The sequence below is a fragment of the Drosophila tropicalis genome, unplaced genomic scaffold (genome assembly GCF_018151085.1).
Source record: "Drosophila tropicalis isolate 14030-0801.00 unplaced genomic scaffold, ASM1815108v1 contig_413, whole genome shotgun sequence".
Classification (NCBI taxonomy): Eukaryota; Metazoa; Arthropoda; class Insecta; order Diptera; family Drosophilidae; genus Drosophila; species Drosophila tropicalis.
In genome coordinates this window covers 1,066,818-1,085,740 of record NW_027172877.1, presented here as the reverse complement: position 1 = coordinate 1,085,740, position 18,923 = coordinate 1,066,818, and the positions used below count along the sequence as shown (strand labels likewise).

Here is an 18,923-nt window from a genome sequence, read left to right as displayed (position 1 = left end):
TTTATACTTACGAGTATTTCGCTCAGCTCACTAAGTGAGCACGAGCATTTCAAAGACTCAAATTGAGTGTGATAACATATTTCTGTTAACTAGCAAATATGTAACAATGTTAAAAATGAAGTGAAAAGTTTTAAGCTCAATTAATCGAATTATTTGTTTATTTCGTTGCGTATCCACGACGGGCTCCAATTAATACACGCTCGGTTCAAGTGATTCTGAAAAGTGATGAAATATGCTACAGCCATATTAGCCGGCACAAGGAGGCCGATGGAATATGCAACAAAGTGAATAACCCCCGCCCAAAAAAAATTTTTTAATAAAATAAAAAGAAAGAAAATCAGCCAACTAGCTACAGCCGGAGTCGCTCCGTTGTCATTTGTTGTTTATTTGCTTGTCGTTGTCAATTCGCATTCGCTATTGCTGACGTCACAACATGGTCTCGCTGATAAAAAACCAATTGCTCAAACATCTTTCCATGTAAGTGGCTTGAATTTAGTTTCTAACGCAATTAAACTGTAAAATTCAATTATGGTAATAAAGTTGAACACTAGCCGAGCGTTTGGAGGAAATTGGAAAAAAAAAAAACAAGCAAGGGTCAGATGGGAAATTGATTTTTCCCACAGTTAGAGGGACAAAGAAAGAGCAACACGGCGGGAGGAGAGAGAGCAAGAGAGATTGCCTTATTTGTTGCTGCCTCCCTGCCATTTCAATGTCGTTTGTGTCTGCGTATATGTGTTTATATATATATATGTATGTATGTGTATTTTTTTGTGCAGCTTCCCTGCGCCTCCTGTCAGGGGAGACCTTATCACCTGGTGGCCAAAAGTTTTTTGAGCCCTCGCTTTTATGTCTTTCCCTTGTTTTGCGTTTATCTGTTCTCTACTCCCTTAGTCATCAGTTTTGGGGATGGGAACCCCCTAAGAGTTAGCATTTTAGCTGCCCAAAAGCGGAGTAACAAGTGGATCTAACAGTCGCTTTTCATTTTCCGCACCTCACCCCTAAGTTTATCATCATTATAATCAAAAATGTTTATTGGTTTGTCTCGGGAAATTGTATACCGCACCCACCAACGCTTCGTCATTAAAAATTTCAATTTTCAAGTTATATTTATTTATGGTTGCAAATTGTATTGGGATGCTTTAAAGTGTATTCGTGGCATTGTCAACAAAATTGCAACTGTTGCAAATGACACTGATGCAAACTGAAATTGTGAGAAACTAACAATAAATAGTTTCCTTAATCAGCAATAGAAATGTTGAATATCAAATGCAAAAATTGTTCTGGTCTCTAAATCCAATTGCATTTGAGAATATTACATCGTGCAACCATATGGTAAAAAGATTATTTCATAAGAGTCAACCTATGTACATATGTATGTATGTATGTATGTCCTCTACGTACCGTGGTGGTCACTGGTTTAGTACATTCTATATATATATTTTTTTAAACTGGTTTTGATTTTTCCGGCGATCAAGTAATATAACATAAAAATTATTCTAGTAATTTGTCGGTTATTGTATTAAGATGATGATAAATGTGCATTGAACAATACTTAAGCGGTCTTTCTGAAATTTTTAGTATTATGTGTTCTTTTTACATACATACATAAGTACAGGCAAAAGAAAGCATTAGTTAGCCCTAAAGTGTATATAAAATACATTCATAAATACATATATGCCTGATAATCATCTGAGATAAGACATATGTACATTTGTACATACATATGCATAAGGGTGGACCGAAAAACACGATTTTTTATTTTAAAAAATTCTAGATTAAAATTTTAAGACTGTCCCGTCATCTAATTTTTTCATGGCATAATCTTATATAAGCTATGTATGTTGCCCACAAGCAACATTAAACTTTAAAAATTACTCACCTAATTATTTATTTATGATTATCATATCTAACTTCAGATCCGTTAATATATTGCATATATACTTTGTATATACAAATATGTTTTTATATAATATAAATATGTTTTAGATATGAAAAGCCGTTACTTAAAAAACTCTAATAATCTTCACAAGTAATTTTTCTTCGATGCACGTGCAGTTTATTGAAAATAGCTTTGCCAAATGATCTTCAAAGGTATTTTTTTACAAACATTTTGGGTACATACTTAAAAGCACTCTTATCACTGCGAAAAAAGCAAAAGAAGAGCAAACCGTACGCTCTTAAACAGCTGATGTTGCTTACAGGCAACGCTGGGATTGAAAGGGTTAAATTAAATTATTATTTTGAATCTTTTCAAATTATTTTTGGTTTCCTTTTTTGTAAACTCTCAAAGACATCTAAAACTATCATCAAATCAGTTTGTGTTTAAATTTTCTAATCATTCACATTATAATGGTCATTATTACATTATCCTACATGCTGCGCTGGCATACAGTGCGTATACCTTATTTAAATATGTATAATTAGAGTATACTTTAGATAGAAACAAGATTTGAATTGTTTTTCACTATTGCTTTTAGGATTTTCAAGAAAACCCAGTTTGTTGGGCACCATTTTTTACTTAAGTTTTTCGGCATTATCTGCAAATTAAGTATACATATATGTATATTAAACGTGTCCTAGTGACAATTTTTGATCTATTTCTTCAAAAATTTGTCAGCAATATTTAATTGCTGAACAAAAGTCACCACAGAAAATGCCAATTTGGCCACCTTTGAAAAAGAAAAGTCATCTTTTGGTTACAGAAAACATTTTGTATACTTTCTATAATACTCACTTGAATATTGGTTTGCATGCAAATGGGAAATATTGATCCAGCTTTAAAGGCGATTGGTTTCTGAGCTTTCTGAATGAATTGGACGATAGTCGATTTATAGCGACGACTTGATCCTATCCAATTGGTATGAAATATTGCCAATGCCAGTCTATCGCAGTCTTTTACAATTAGGTCGCAGATGTAACAAAACGGAAATGTTTGAGACATCAAAATTATTATAAATATCACGCACGATAATCCATTCCAGAAGTCAGAGAAGAAGAATTGATTGACTAAGGTACAACCCAAAAGAGTGCCAATCAGTAAAAATTGTATAAAAGTAGTAAGTGAAAATAGTGATCGCATTAAGTCGGAATATCTGAAGAAGAGAGACTAAATGTGAAACTTAATCACTTCGAGGCTCACTTAATACATACTCCAAAATTAGGTTATGTTGCGCTATGCATTCAACAAGCATTCGACAAGCAGATGTTGCACTGTAATAAATGTTATTAAGATCATTTGAAAAACAAAGATTATCCAAAAATGATTTCCATTCGAACGCAAATCGATGTAATCCCGATATGGTGGCATCTTTTGTAATGCCGAATTCAAAAACGCCAAGGCACAATAACTGTTGTAGAGAGTAAAATATATTATGAAGATCACATTGCAGCGTGCAACCCAATGGCGAATCCTAAGACGATCTTCGTCATTCATCACGCAAAATTCATCCATTCGGTTCATCAGTTTCTTAACTTTGTCGTAATTCGGTAGATATACAGAAGGTAGATAGAAGGCCAGAATTTTTAAGGAACAACCAAAAACATTAATGACAACTGCCAGCAATTTTAAAAACTTGTCAGGAGTAAAATGTTGTATATCGTTGACAAGGCCCATTATCATTCCAAAAGGTAGATATATAACAGACCATATGATCACAAGTCCTCTGAACATCATGTACAATTTTCGGCCTTTTGATGGCGGCAAGAAACCCACTCCAGTCATTCCATACTGGAAATAAGCGAAGGCATCTGCGGTTGACTTCATATCTTGTGGCCTAGGTTTTCTTAATAAATTAAATATAATTTTTTTCTCCAGTGGTTTTCTTTTAGTTTTCTATTGCTAAACTTCCTTCAATGATCTAATACAACTGTGCAAAATTATTGGAATCCACTAGAATTTATATCGTTTACTGGTCCTAATGTTTACGCAACTTGCTAATCAATTAGCAACATTTGTCCTTAGCGTAGGAGTTTTCCCACAATTAATCTGAGTTTTTTATTCCATAAGCGATTTTTACGCTTTAGTTAGTCAAAAAGGGAAGTTAATTTGTACACCAAATGAAAAGTAAGTCAAAATTCGTAACGCTATATGTCGATGGAAAATAGAGACATTGTAGACATAAATTTAATTAATGTATCATATCTAAACAATAACACAATTTATTGGGGAAATGTGCTTTGGTCTCTGGGTCTGGGTTCGGTAGATCTTTGTCGGTCTGTTTTATTATTAGGTTTGGATAGTTTAACCAATATCGAGATATTCTGACTTTTTTACCACAATCTTCTAGTTGGCTTATACATACATATGTACATATTAATCAAAAGTGTGTAGTAATCGATCAAGCTAACAATATTTTTGACCATCTTCTGAGCATTCTGAATAGACCGAAATTAACGTATGTTTGCAAATCAGTTTGTGCTTGAATTTCAGTCTAATTTTAATTTGCATTATATTATCATCCAAAGATTATCGTAATCTTTTACATTATAATGGTCATTAATACATTATCCTAAATGTTTGTTTTGTCACATAGTGCATATACGTTATTATATAGTTTGAGGATACTTTAGATAAATACTTACAAAACAATAAAATTTTAAGTTTGAAAATCGATTATCGAGCTCAAAGATTCTTTTTAATCATATATGTAAGTGAAAAATATTAAAATATTTTACTCTCAAACTTCGAAAATGTATTTTTATTCCACAACTTTCGTATTTACTGCACTTTTACTTTATTTTTTGTTAATTTAGAATAACTATTTTAAAAAATTTTAAAGTTTTATAACAATAATTTTCAGAAGTACTTTTTTTATGACTAGTTATTTTAAATAGATCAATCCGTCGTAATGTTTGCATAACTTTAAAAAGTAATTTTTCATTGCATTTTTATACAGTCTATAGTTTAGTTTTGCATATGTACATATATTAAGTAAATATAAAAAGTTCAGTTGTAATTGATAGATAAATACATATGTATTCATGATGCCAAGTAAAGGTGTTCAAATCATTAAATTAAAAAAAAAGTTACATATTTTTGAGAAATTGCACAAAATTTATTTTCATTCCCATAAATATCTTTAAATATTTTGAGTACCCCGAGACACATTTGATAAAAATGTCACATCTGGTATTTGCAATGTGTATTTTTAAATGAAACGTACACTAAAGTACTTATTAAACAATTTATATTTGTAGAAGTCAATATTTTACTGCCTACTTAACAAATTAAAGACTAACGAGTCAATGATACATAATTTAACTCCTTCGAGGATAATGTCATTAATATTGTCATTAATTTTATTACCTTTATTTCTTGGAACAAAGAATGGTTGCCCAAGAGAGTTTTTATTGTATGTACTTATTGATATTTAAAATTTAAAGTGTACTTAAGCTTCTTTGTTTTCTTTGCTGTGTATAAGGTCCTGCCACTTGCTTAAACAAAGGCGTATAAATATAACTACATGCAAAGTCTAATAAGTATGTATGTATGTATTTGAATGTGTATAGAAAAAACGCGTATGGTATTTGTGTGCATAAACGTTTATACTTACGGCGTATACACACAAACATATGTATGTATGTATTTGCCTCTTTATTTGCATTGTCTTAGCTGTCCCACACCGACGCCCGCATCTACACCCACGTTTCTTTTGTGCTTTATAACCCGAACCTCCTCAACCCTCTTGCTAAAGTTTTTTGTATTTTTTCCACGCAATTAAGCTGCAAACAAACTAACTTTATAACAAGGCAAAAGTGTGTAAATGCAAAGCAAACTTGTTGCCCTTAAGAATCCCTAAAACCCATGGCACCTCCTCCTCCTCCACCTCTTATCCGTTTCTCCCTTGAATGTCCTGCATCCTTGATGAAGAAAAGCCTTTTAAGTGAAAAGTTTCTTTTGCCAGAACTTTTAATATAATCGACATTCTTCTATTCAAGAAGACAAACAAAATTCTATGGAATTTTAACAACCTAATTGAATGCATGGAATATTTTATATAAGTATTTAACATTTAGTTGTTGTTATTAATCAATTGTCATAATATTATTATTAGAAAAATACGGAAACCTTTGCAGACGACAAACCCTTTGAACGCTTCTCCTCCTCACTTTGCAAATCAAATCAATCAATAATTTCCTATTCGAATTATACAAGTGTCTTTAGAAATAGTCGTTAAAATGAAAATGGGTCAATTGATGGCAACTGACAGGTCACCCACTTGTTGTTGTAGTTGTTGCCGCCAAGTGAACAGCCAACAAGTTCATCCAAGTGGAAATAATAATCATTAGAATGAAGAAGGTGAAGCCAAGAACTTATGTTTCTTCTATTCCCTTTCAGCTACACCAAGAATTTATCATCGGATAAAATCAATTTAAGCACATTTCGCGGTGAGGGTGAACTCTCCAATCTTGAGCTAGATGAACGTGTTCTTACCGAGCTACTGGAGTTACCTAGTTGGTTGCGTTTGACATCGGCCTGGTGCAATCATGTATCCTTTCGCATTAGCTGGACTAAACTCAAGAGCGTCCCCATTACTTTGGTAAGTCCAAAAAAGAAACATATGCACATCAAAAGGAATAGAAATAAAAATAACTTTTTTCTTATTAGACCTTGGATGAAGTACGCATAACTATAGAAACCTGCCAACCAAACACAAGAGATGCCGGCGGTGGAGCCGGAGGAGGAGGCAACGGCTCCCCTCCGACCGCTGCCTTGCCACAAGTGCCTCAGGGTAAATACAGCTTCATCCACAAAGTAGTCGATGGCATCACCATAGTTGTCAACACGGTGAATGTTAACTTCGTGAGTGCCGCCTTTACCGCTTCCGTGCAAATGTCGCGAATTCGTGTAGAATCCAAGACACCAAAGTGGGCGAATGCTGATTTACGTTTAACGCGGCTAAAGGATCCCCAGAAGGGCATTATATTAATTTTTAAGGAATTGTCCTGGCAAACAGTACGCATTGAGGCCAGCTCAACGCAAGATACTTCTTTAACGCCATTGCGTTTGCTAACAAATCATGCAAGATGCAGAATTACGATAAGGAAACGTTTATCGGATTGCACGTTACTTGCCTCCAGATTGGTTTTGATTTTAGATGATTTGCTGTGGGTTCTCACCGATTCCCAGTTGAAGGCAGCTTTACATTTTGTGGATTCGCTCTCTGGCCTAATTAAGGCAGCCACCCATGCCACCCAAAAGTCAAAGGCAGCTCGAAAGATGCAGGTAAGTTTTGGAATTGTGTTGTTAGACAAGTTTCTTTTAATGAAATAATCCTTTACATTTTAGACCCTACCCGAATACAAGGCGCAGGTGGCTCAGCAACAAAATCGCATGTCCGAATCGTCTTCCGCGCATGCCAACACAACGCAACGAATGTTCAATGCGTTCGATGTAAGGGAAACTTCGTATCATTTCTTTAGCCAGCGAATTGATTTGCATTTGTGCGATGATGAGGGCGATGGACGTTCCAGTTATCCCGACTTGGATAAAGGTGGCGCTTTGCAGGTGTCCGTAACAGCTTTTCAGGTAGGCAAATATTTCGTGTCGCAAATGTTGATTACCATTCTGATAACTACTTTTGTTACTAGGTTGATTATTATCCCTATCATTTGGCCAAATCGGATCGCTCACATTGGGCAAAATACAAAGAGGCCTCGGTGGCTCCAGCTCTGTGGTTAAAAGAATCCCTGAATGCCTTTCGCGAGGCGGTGCTCAATTTAAGTCAGCCCAATCGGTCAGCCATGATGCATGCCCCGTTGGAGAGGAGTGTTCCAGCCTCTCCTATTATGCTTAGCGCCAGCATGTTGAGTTCTCAGCATCCTGTAACGGGAGCAGGGAGCAGTGGCAGCAGCACGCCAACAGCCGCAGCAGCTGCAGCAGCAAGTTCAACTGGATCAGCTGGTTCAGCTGGCTCCACGTCGACCCACAGTCAAGTCCAACAACATCGTAGCACATTGGATAACCTGGCCAAATTAATGAGTTCATGTGTGATATTGCGTATTGAAGATTTCACTTTATATAGGGTGACCACTTCGGGTAAAAAGCAAATGCCCAAGGAGTTTGTATCGGGTAAGATGATAAGATTATGTACTATATACTATGTATATATTATGATAAGACCCCCAAAAAGTACACTCGCCATCATTAGCCACTCCCAGACAATGAATCACCTCAAACCAACTTATAATAATGACTAATGCAAAACTCTTTCTCTTTCTTTATCTCTGCTTTGTTATTGTATAATTTGTTTTCTTTTTGTTGCTTTTATTATTTATTTAATGTTTTATGTTGTAGCACAACATAAAAGGAAAAGCAAATCCTCAGGTGACTATCATAACATGGAGCGCTTAACCCTCAACATGATCACCATACTAAATTAGTTCTAAATTGCCTTCAAATTATATTTAATTTTGTTTTTCAAATTTTCTATATTCTAGGTGACAAGGATCGTTATTCATTTCCCGCCGAAATGCCCATTGTTCATGCCGAGTACACGTATTTCTATTATCCTGGTGATTTCGTCTTTCCATGTAAGTTGGGGAAATTCTAATATAAAGAGAGAAATAAATGCGTGAGTTAGGATAATTTAGTCAATATCATTTAGCCGGAGTTGAAGTTCGATTTCAAATAAAACTTTTCAGAGCTGAATATCCTCCATAGTAACTCTATTAAGCTCCTGCCAAAAGGATTTTAATTTATCTAATCCTTTGTCCTGTTTAATATGTTGTTTAATACTTTTGTCAAGATTTTCACACAAAAACAAATCTGTAGATAATGAATTATGACTCTTAACGATGCTCTAAGATGATGAAAAATGCGAAACGAAAACGTTTCTAACTTGGCTTCGACTCGTACAACGATTGACATTTTATTCAAAATTACTATTTTCGTTAAACAGCCCTGAAAGAATAATACTTTAACAATATTCGGGTTTGTTTTCGCTTCCAAGTTAAGGAAATTACTTTTCAAGACCAAATCGTGACAAGAATAACACAAGTTTCATTTGTGAATGATTTGAATGACTATTATAATAAAAGGAGTGAAATTCGATTCCGACAAAAACATTCGGTTAAATTCGTTGGTTTACATATACATATGTACACACATATGTATACGTCTAGGCTTGAGGTCAATCTTCCAAAGAAGACACCACCGAGTTCTACCAGACTTTCCTAAATAGCACCAGTATTTCTAATGGTATGGTCCATTCCTTAAACACTAAAAAACAATTAAATAATATATAAAACTAGAGTTCCGACCTCGCGAAAGTTTGTATTCCCTCGCAAATTATTTTGTTGCTCTTCCCATACCTATAACCGGCAGTGTGGTAAATCATATTATCTAAAAAGACCAATGTTCGCGAAAGAACGGCCTTTGCCTGGAGCAATGGAGTCAGTCGATCTCTTTGAAATTTGCCGCAGTCATTAACAGCTTCATTAAACTGAAAATATTGTGAAAAGTAACGAAGTTATTGATAAAAGTCACTGTTTTCGACCGATCGTTCCTATGGGAACTATATGATATAGTCACCCGATCTTATATATTAGGTATAATAATTATAGGTATATTAAACTCACCAATTTAAAATACATACAATAGCTGGGAAGTAACAGAGTTATAGCTATATGATACAGTGTATCGATCCGGCTGAATTCGAGATATATACGACATGCAGTATATAGAAGCCAACAAGCTCTGTAGTTTTTACGGTCTAGGAGGGGATCGTGCGTTCTAGAAGGAAATGGAAATATATTATTGAATAGGATTAGATATTTTGGTTCGACTCTTTTGCAATTCAAAGAGAAGCTATTTTTTTTTTTGGATATTTAATATTGAATTAACTTTATTTCACACAAAATTGACATGCATTTAATATTTACAGTGCCACCCTCAAAGATATTTGTTCACGTGAATCCTTTACAAGTTCACTTTGATCTCAGCTCCATATTGTGGCTTAATTCGTTCGGCCTGAGTCTACGCGAGAGTCTGCAGCGCAGCCAATCCCAGCCGGAACAGCAGCAATTGCCGGGGCCTTTTAACACACGCGGCTCCATTGCCTCCAATGGCTCCAATGGCACACAGCTGATGGTGGATCTGGAAGAGCCCAGTCTGATGTACATGGATGTCAAAGTGGAGGCGATAATGCCGCGTGTGGTGTTGGAAGCAGCTGTGGATGCACCCAATCAAAAGGACCGACCCAAGACAATGCAAATACAGATCTCTCGCTTTGCATTGACCAACATTCGGGAAATGGGCAGCTCTCGAGCGGATTTGGCTCAAGCTTTGCATTCCCTGCAAGAAGGCTCACTGGTCTTTGGCTCTGAGTTTCCCTCGAACGAGGGCGACATGTGCATTGTAACCGACCGCATACTCTCACATGTGGCTGCTTCCGATGTGAACATGATGTCGCCCATGTCGCCATTGGCCGATATGCAGCAGACATTGCCTCGGTCGGCCTCAACGCAGTATTTGAGTCGCTACGCCATGTGGTCCGAGCCAAGAGATGTCTGGTGCATTAAGTTGGATCCCATTTGGGTGGATTTTCTAGGCGCCCGCTCACTGGGGCCAAACAAATCCATACCGTTTGTGGATGCAGTGCCCATAACCTTATGGCTACACAAGGGCTCAGGCCAGGCTCTAGTGGATGTGAAAAAGGTCAGCAATGACAAGACCAGCATGGAAAGTATGGGTTTGCCCCCACTACCCACATTGCCGCCATTGCCGCGCAATCCGTTCCTCAATTCCGATGAAGATGTACGTCCACCTAATGAAGCAGCAGCTGCAGCCGCCGATGCCGAAACTCCGCCCACCGATCGCACAGCTGATGTGCATGCCATAGCGCATATATCCAATTTGGTTAGTCTACAAATCGATCACTATCAATTGTTGTTTCTTCTGCGTCTGGGCGAGGAACTCAATGAAATGTCTACATTCCTTAATTTAGATGCCGAACGCATATTGCAAAAGGTAAAATATACAGATATTATAGTCTCTATATATCATTGCGATTCTGATTAATTGAAATCGATATCTTTTTTCGTAGCAAAATGAACAGAAATCCATAATATTTGGTTGCGTTGTGCCACAAATTGAATTGACGCTTGTGATGCCATCGCCAACACCTGGTAAGGAATCAAGTGGTGGTGATGCTGAAAGTGTCGTACCCGATTCAGCTAGTTTGGGTGATGATTTACACATGAATAGTAAGAATTATAAATTTCCCGTTTATTTTTGTTGTCACTCGCTCTCGCTTTAGCTTAACAACAATAACAACAACAACAATTCTAATCAATCAATTTAGCTTTAGTTTCGTCAAAAAGATTTCACCACTAACCCCAAATGTATTGGATCAACTTACTGATCATACAAATATATATATATATATATAATATAGTTAGTGGACACTTAATAAGTAGTTAAAATCTCACCAATGTAACATAATTAGCTAACACCTCAGTACCAAAAAGAGTGTTGCTTGTCTTATATACACATATATGGTTTTCTACCCTGATCCCCTGACACCCCGACACCGATTTAAAGAATATTTCCCTCAAATTATAAATAAATAATTGATTGGGTAGACCTTTGGGGTAATCCAAAGTAATTAAATCGATATCATTTGCTCTAAAATATTTTGCTATATAAATTTTCTTCTTATTGGCATTCAGTATTTATTTTAACAAAGCTTAAATCTTCATTATGTGTAAATATTTTTTTTATTATAATACTAAGTGTGATTTGATTTTATATGAACCTTGTAAGATTTGATTTCAATTGCTAAAAATATGATTCACAATGGGCTTGTACAAACGCGTTTTATGACAGGAATTAAGACTTAATCAAATGAGTCCATTTTAAAGGACATGCTAATGCTAATTCTGACTTATAATTCCCTATCGAGTAGAACAAAAAACGTGAACATTGATCCAAAGCGAAGCTCAATAAATTGATACTATTTGAGAATCTTTTTCAATCATTGATGTCCTGTCGATATATTGGTTAATGTTTTTTTTTTTGATTTCATATCTCTCTGTCTGTCTCTCTGCCTCTCGCATGTTCTATTTCGTAAAAACTAACCCAAACTAAATCTTCTATTTTGATTTCTACTCTAAAATCTAATTATCTAAATAATTCATGTAAACTAAACAGGAAACAAAGAGTGAAGGCCCCTAAATTCACTTGAAACATTCCACCTTCTTATTCACAGGTGGCAACATAACTTGGCCAACACCGCCGCCATTGGAACAATTGAAGAGCAATACATTTGGTAGTGTGGAGACTCCATCGCCGGTAACCCAAGATGCGCCGCCAAACTTCGATAGCGGCATACACATGTCCAATCCCAATACGCATGGGTAAGTCAATATCGAATCAATTAGATGCAGATTACTTCAACTGATTTCGTTTTTTTTTTTTTTTGGCCTGCAGCTATAACGTCCAAATACAAAGTACACCAACAATGGCTTCCTCGACGCCTAGTCAGTCGGGCTCTCGGCCCGATACAGGCATCTCGACACAGTCCCAAACGCAATCTATTTCATCGGTCTCGAGAAGCGGCAAAAGTTCAGCTGGTGCCGTTGGTCGTGGCGGCACCGGAGCTGGCAGTACGGGTGGCGACACAGTTCCCAGTCTTACCAAAGAGATCAACTCCGGACTAATGTCCATGAAAAAGGGCTTCTCCAGCTTTATGACTTCCATTGACTCGGCCATCAAATCCGGTACCCCCAATGATGATGCCAGCGACACGTTCTCCATGCAAAGCGACATTAGTTCGGATTCCGAGAACTATGCCATGGTTATGGGCGATGACAAGACTATGGACTGCATGGATGTAATGTTTCGACTGAATCCCTTTACAAATGACAACAATATGAAGGCTTCACCCGTCGAAGTGGCCAGCGAAGTGTACGAAGAGCCGAGCAGCTATAAAACGAATATGTCATCACCATCAGAGCCATCGGAGGGCAGCACTTGGCGACGTCGTGATCTGGTTTCCATGGCCACATTTAGGTTACATTTCAACACTGATAAAGTTCTTACAAAGTGTGATTAATACTCATTTTGTTTTGTTTACTTAGATTGACCACGGTGGAACTAATACGCCAACAAGAAGGACCCAAATCCTCGGTGCGGCTACAAGTGGCCGCCGTATCCTGTGACGAATGTGGCGCAATACCCTGGGATGAGCTGCAGGTGAGTTTCATCACAAATCAGTTTTCATGTGTTTTTATTCAATATTCTTTTTCCATTTGAAATATATATTTTTTGTTGTCTATCTCTCTATCTATCTATCTATATTTTATCTGAAGAATTCAATGTTTTTTTTGTTCAAATTTTAAATCAAAAATATTCTGCATGTTTCTATATATGTCTATAATTATTTCATTCAAGACCCAAGTTGTTAATAATTTGTTAAACAAAAACTATTAACAATTTAAGGTTCAACTACAAATATTCCTGTAAGATAAATTCTCATATAATCATTTTCTCATTATATTTCTCTCTTCTTCTCTTAAAAAAAAAAAAAACAAAAAAACAAAAACAATCAAAATATATATATATATATACAATATAAACCGACAATCTCAATGTGTGCAAAAAACAACAAAAAAATTATAAAATAAAACACAAAAAAAAAAATTATACAACATTAAACAATATTAAAATTGTTAAATAAACATGACTTGAACATGACACAAATTCCAACAACTACAAAACAACAACAACACATCCTACAACAACAACAACAACTCCATAGATCGCACATCAAGCGAACAAGGTATAAAATAAAAAAAAAAAACAAACATAAATTTCAGAAAACAAATTTACCAATTTTTGTAATTTTGCTAAAATTTCTTTTTATTTAATTGCTGATTTTTTGTATATATACGAAAATTCTTTAAGTTTCTTATGATATTCTTTTTATAATTGTTTTTGATGGTTTTTGGTTTTATTAAAAATATTTTTTTTTTTTTAAATTTTAATTTAATTTTGATTGAATGGTAGACAGTGCCTTTTTTTTTCTTTTGCAGTTTGTAGTTGAAATTCGCATAAAAACCTTTAGAAATCTGCCAAGAAAATGCAAATAAAAAAAAAAAAAAGAGTTGAAGCATAATTTCATTGTTTTTAATGTAGCGATATATCCTAACATAACTGAACAATTACTGGTAATCGTTTTTGTGATGTTTTTTCGAAGCATGAAAGATGAGCTGATAAAATGTTTCCGCTAGTTTGTTATTTATTTAAAACACACTCAGAGTTAACCAATTAAGTTATTAATTTACCAAAATTTGCGATTTACATTTTAAACCTTTACAATATATTTTATTTTTTTCTGTAATTTAATTCCTATTTTTCATTGTTTTTATTCAGTTTAAGTTTTTATTTTGCTATAAGAAAATTGGCCTGTTTAGACAAAACAAACAAAAAATTAGGTAATACTGCTTAATTTAGGAAGAGTATACGAAACAATAACTACAACAAGCACTAACTGGAACTGGTTAAATAACATTTAAACAACAACTACTAAATTGGCATACCAAAAGACTAACCATTTAATACATTACCCAAATAAATCCAAATCAGTTTGTCGAAATTTAACTTTGGCCTGCCAATGTTAATATATGTATCATTGCAGTTGATTACCATAGGCAAGGTAACGTTTTTAAGGAAAAACGTTAAACATATGAGATATATATACTTATGTGACCAATTTGTTTGTCCAATTTTCTACATACTTATACCTGTTATGTATGCGGTCATCGTGACTTTTTACCTAAATAGCGATGAGAGGGAAATATTTGAGCTGTTTTGCTGAAGTCTATGTATTTGTGACCCGATTTCACTACCTTTGGTAGTTCAAGTGTAGTTATACCTAATAATAAAAGGAGTCCAAAAGAAGGTATACAATTTTTGAGTATTGTATTTGATTCCAACTAGAATCCTGGGGCCAACTTGAAAATTTATGGTAGGCAATGTAAAAAAAATTACAACCAGAGGGACGGGGCTAACGTCCGACCACGTCAAAGTTTGTATATATGATGTAGTGGTTCAATCCGGCTGAGTCCGAAGTATATACAAGCCTACATCCCAAAATTTCAACTCTTTAGCACATCGGGTCTACGAGGTGTTCGCGTCGATCCAAACGGACGAACGGACAAGGCTGTTTAAACGCATCTCGTCGTACTTTAAGATCACAAATATAAAAAATATTCTCTGCAAAGATAACATATAAAGACAAAATCCTAAAACTTGGCAAATCTAAAAAGAAATCCCATCAAAAATTGTAGTTCAAATCTCTTCACATAAACGACAAACACCACCACATACAATCTCACCCACTTACATACATATACAAAGTCACACACACACACACACGTCCACACTCTTCGATAACAATGCATGGTGTGTGAATTGTGTTAGCTTTTGCATGTTGTTCAATTAAAACTGCTTTGAAAAATCTTTAATTTTCTATGGGATTTTATTAATTAAACTCTTTCCGCCTCTCCCCTTCCCAAAAGACCAAATTTGGTGCCCGCTGCAAGGCCTGGAACTTGGCTCCGTACAATCCAGAAGCTCCGCCTTGCATACGTTTACGTTTAGAGGAAACTCTAAATATGCCCAGGAATATTGAAGGTGTGATAGATCGCAAGCGTATCCAAAGGTAAGAAAATAAAAATATATTATCTGTAATTTCCCAAGCACTTTTAAGAAATTCTCCGTTTCAGTTGGTTCAATCATCACGCTGAGATACGTGTAAAGGACATCAATTTGGATCTTTCAATGAGCACAGTGATTGGTCTTGGCGATTTGGCCGAAGACGAAATTATTTCACCACCACTGCCGGTCACGGTAAGATTAATTAGTAACTTTCATCAATCAATATTAACTAAAGGAAATCTTTTATTTCAGATTAATCTTGAAAACGTTCGCATTAATCTGCTTGAAGATCGGCCGCCTGTTAACATTACCTCACCGGGACCAGTACCCATTAATTTATGCATAGGTCGGATGCATTTGAAGCGTGATAAGAATGGCGTCTTGAATATACAGCCTATAGGCAAGTTCCCTCAATCGATTCTATCCCAATTAACTATAATTTGGCTAACATTTTTCACCCTATTGCAGATACAAATCTAAGTGCGGTGCAACATCAGGCTCTGGGTCATGCTCTCTTTGGTCCATCGTCTGCAACAGTTGCTCCGCGTGAGCGTGATCGGGAATTGTTGTCGATGCAATTGGTAATGCAGCAAATGAAACTAGACAACGATCAATTGCGTAAGCAACTCGTTGACTCCAAAGTGAATACCGATAGCTATAGGTGAGTATCCATTGATCAAGAATCAAATATTTGGCAGAATTATAGCTATAGCTTGTTATGTGCTATACCAAGTTTGGTAAACAGAAAACAAAAAAGCTTTGCATCTCAAAATAGTTTTTCCAAGTCCAAAAAAGAAAACTCTAGCACTTGGTCTTTTACTTTTTGCATGACCAAACTTAGGCCGTCTTTAGGTCAATTAGAGACTTCGCACTCTCTTGTGGGTTAAGATAATACTCTCTTCCATTCGGACGTTTACACAATTTCATTTATTTTTGAGCTATGAATGAACCACCAAAGATTTTTAAATGTAATTATCTTGGAATAAAAACTTATTTTTACTTATAGTCAAATCAGTCAACTAAAAAATACAAAGATGTGGGTAAAAGTATTTACCCAATCACTTTTTGCAACTTTTTTTGTTATTTTAAATGATTTAGCTTTAAAATAGATAGAGTAGAATGTTATGTTGTCGAATTACAATCCAAGTGAATACTTACAACAACTAAAATATCTTCGAAAAGCAAGTAACAAAAGAATATCCATTGTGTAAATGGTTTTGACCACCCCTGAATAGCGTACGGAAATTATAAACCAGTTGCCATACTTAAGCAATTTAGTAGTTTAAGGTCAAAAACTCATTTTTATCATAAAGTTATAGCAGGTTATTGATACTAGCTTCGAATCGTTATGTCCAATTGGTGTAATCTCATTTTTTTTGCTAGATTGGAAATGTCCATATACAGTTTCGATGAGGTTTTCTAAGTGAAATAAATAAAAAACAATTTTTTTATTTCGTTTAGGCAAAAAACCAAACAGGAAGCAGACATTTTACGATCATACCTAAAGGCTGCCCAGGATGATATAAGCATATTGCTGGAAGAGAAGAAAGCCTTATTGGATACCATACGTTCCTTGCAGGTATGTTTAAGAATAAATCTTAATTGTAGTTGGTATTTCTCCTATCTCTCTCTCTTTTTCTATTTGTAACTGTCTCTCACCTTAATTTACACTGTTTGATGTCTATATACAATTTATATCACATTTAATTAATCACTTGTTTCCTGTGCCCACTTGTTGTTGTTATTGTGCCTGAAGTTGAAATACATTAGCCTTAAGTACACGACAAATAATAATAAAGGTCAGTTTTTGTTTGGTTTCCTTCAGATGCTGTTCCTATTGCATGTATCGCACACTTTTTGATTTCTTCATTTTTCCAAGCCATTCATATTGATATTAACTGCTCCCATGTACTAATCTTCTTTACTTTTGCAATTTCTAGATCCAGATGACCTCATCCAATATGAGTAGCCGCAAGAATGATGGAAATAGGTAGCATAACTGCATGGACTGCATACAATGCTGTGGCGAGAATAATAATGCCTAAACACAGACACATCGTATGCCTATAGTCAGTCCAAAATTATATACCTACAATATTGAAGGCAGTACCAGTATCTATTGGATCTATTAGACGTCCCACAGAAGAAAAATAAATTTTTAAAAAATATATATGCCATTTCATGTTGAGTTTTAGCAGAAGACTGAGACAATTTTCACGTTGCCGTTCGTCCTTACTTACATTTTTACTATATAAACTTAAACAAATTGTTTTTAAACTCGCTTTTGCTATTAATCCAAAGAGTGCGGTTCTTTTTTATTATTATTATTATTATTTAATTTTAAAGTTTTTAGTATCTAGCAAACACACATTGTTAAACGATAATCAAAATATTTTAAACTATGTACAGTCTTGTCATTGATATTTTTTAAAATCTATGCGAACTCAAGTGTATATTACTCCTTCAATAACCATATATATATATACATATATACATAGATATTGGTTAAACAAGAAATATGATGTTGTGATTTTATGATCGATCATATCAAAAACTAAACAAAAGCTAAAAATTCTAATTATTATATACATAAATGCATAAATGTTGTAAAACAGAAATTGGCCAAACTTTACTAATCCAAAAAACCTATAACCGAAAGTTATTAATGTTCATTGCATTCCAATCAAATCAAATCAAATTTTATTTGCTATACAAAATATATACACAAATAGTATATACATATATAGTATATCTATTGTATGATTCATCTATGTATGTGTATTTGCTAAACAAATTATTGTAACTCTAACATCCACCAACAATGTTATAGGTACATAAATAAAATTAATACATATATATATTGTAAAATACGCAGTGTTAAATCCAACAAACAAAACAAAAACGAAATGAAGTTAAACTCAAGTCAAGTATATACAAATTTTAAAGAAATTGTAATTGTGCATTAATATTAATTAATGAAAATGATGTTTGTATTTGTATAATACGATATATTATTGATTGTTATATAAAGAAAATTATATTGAAAAGTTTTCATCTGTAGCTAGGCAAGAAAAATTGAAGTCATATTAAAGAAAAATTTAAAAAAAAAAAAATCCCCAAAATGTATTAAATTTTTTAATTACTACTGAATTATTATTTGTGAAGTATACGAAATCCGTTTTTGAACCACTGTCTACGATGTAAAACAAATGATAGGAAACTTGTTTGTATTTCCCCCATATCAAGGACTATTAAATTTTAC

General features: G+C 34.7%; 2 protein-coding genes across 9 annotated transcripts; one reads left to right on the top strand and one right to left on the bottom strand.

Moving 5' to 3' along the window:
- Positions 1-67: 67 nt before the first annotated feature.
- LOC137573491 (bridge-like lipid transfer protein family member 3B) lies at positions 68-18,588 on the top strand. Of its 8 annotated transcripts, none has more exons than XM_068285426.1 (20): positions 68-477; positions 6,338-6,539; positions 6,608-7,225; positions 7,289-7,528; positions 7,591-8,071; positions 8,297-8,326; positions 8,440-8,532; positions 9,885-10,969; positions 11,046-11,127; positions 12,210-12,357; positions 12,431-13,012; positions 13,081-13,195; positions 13,761-13,781; positions 15,523-15,665; positions 15,730-15,853; positions 15,914-16,061; positions 16,130-16,322; positions 17,123-17,240; positions 17,418-17,460; positions 17,602-18,588. In XM_068285426.1, the coding sequence occupies exons 1-20, from the start codon at positions 434-436 to the stop codon at positions 17,628-17,630; spliced, it is 4,539 nt and encodes a 1,512-aa protein (XP_068141527.1). In that variant the 5' UTR covers positions 68-433; the 3' UTR covers positions 17,631-18,588. The 8 variants fall into 8 exon arrangements, with proteins under 8 accessions (XP_068141527.1, XP_068141520.1, XP_068141523.1 ...); XM_068285419.1 differs by having other exon boundaries at positions 69-477; positions 11,046-11,205; XM_068285422.1 differs by lacking the exon at positions 8,297-8,326 and having other exon boundaries at positions 69-477; positions 11,046-11,205.
- Positions 2,595-4,362, bottom strand: LOC137573580 (odorant receptor 98a-like). The gene is made up of 5 exons (XM_068285536.1): positions 4,310-4,362; positions 3,645-3,821; positions 3,151-3,210; positions 2,735-3,092; positions 2,595-2,669 (listed from the first exon to the last, which is right to left on the bottom strand). The coding sequence occupies exons 1-5, from the start codon at positions 4,360-4,362 to the stop codon at positions 2,595-2,597; spliced, it is 723 nt and encodes a 240-aa protein (XP_068141637.1).
- Positions 18,589-18,923: the final 335 nt, after the last annotated feature.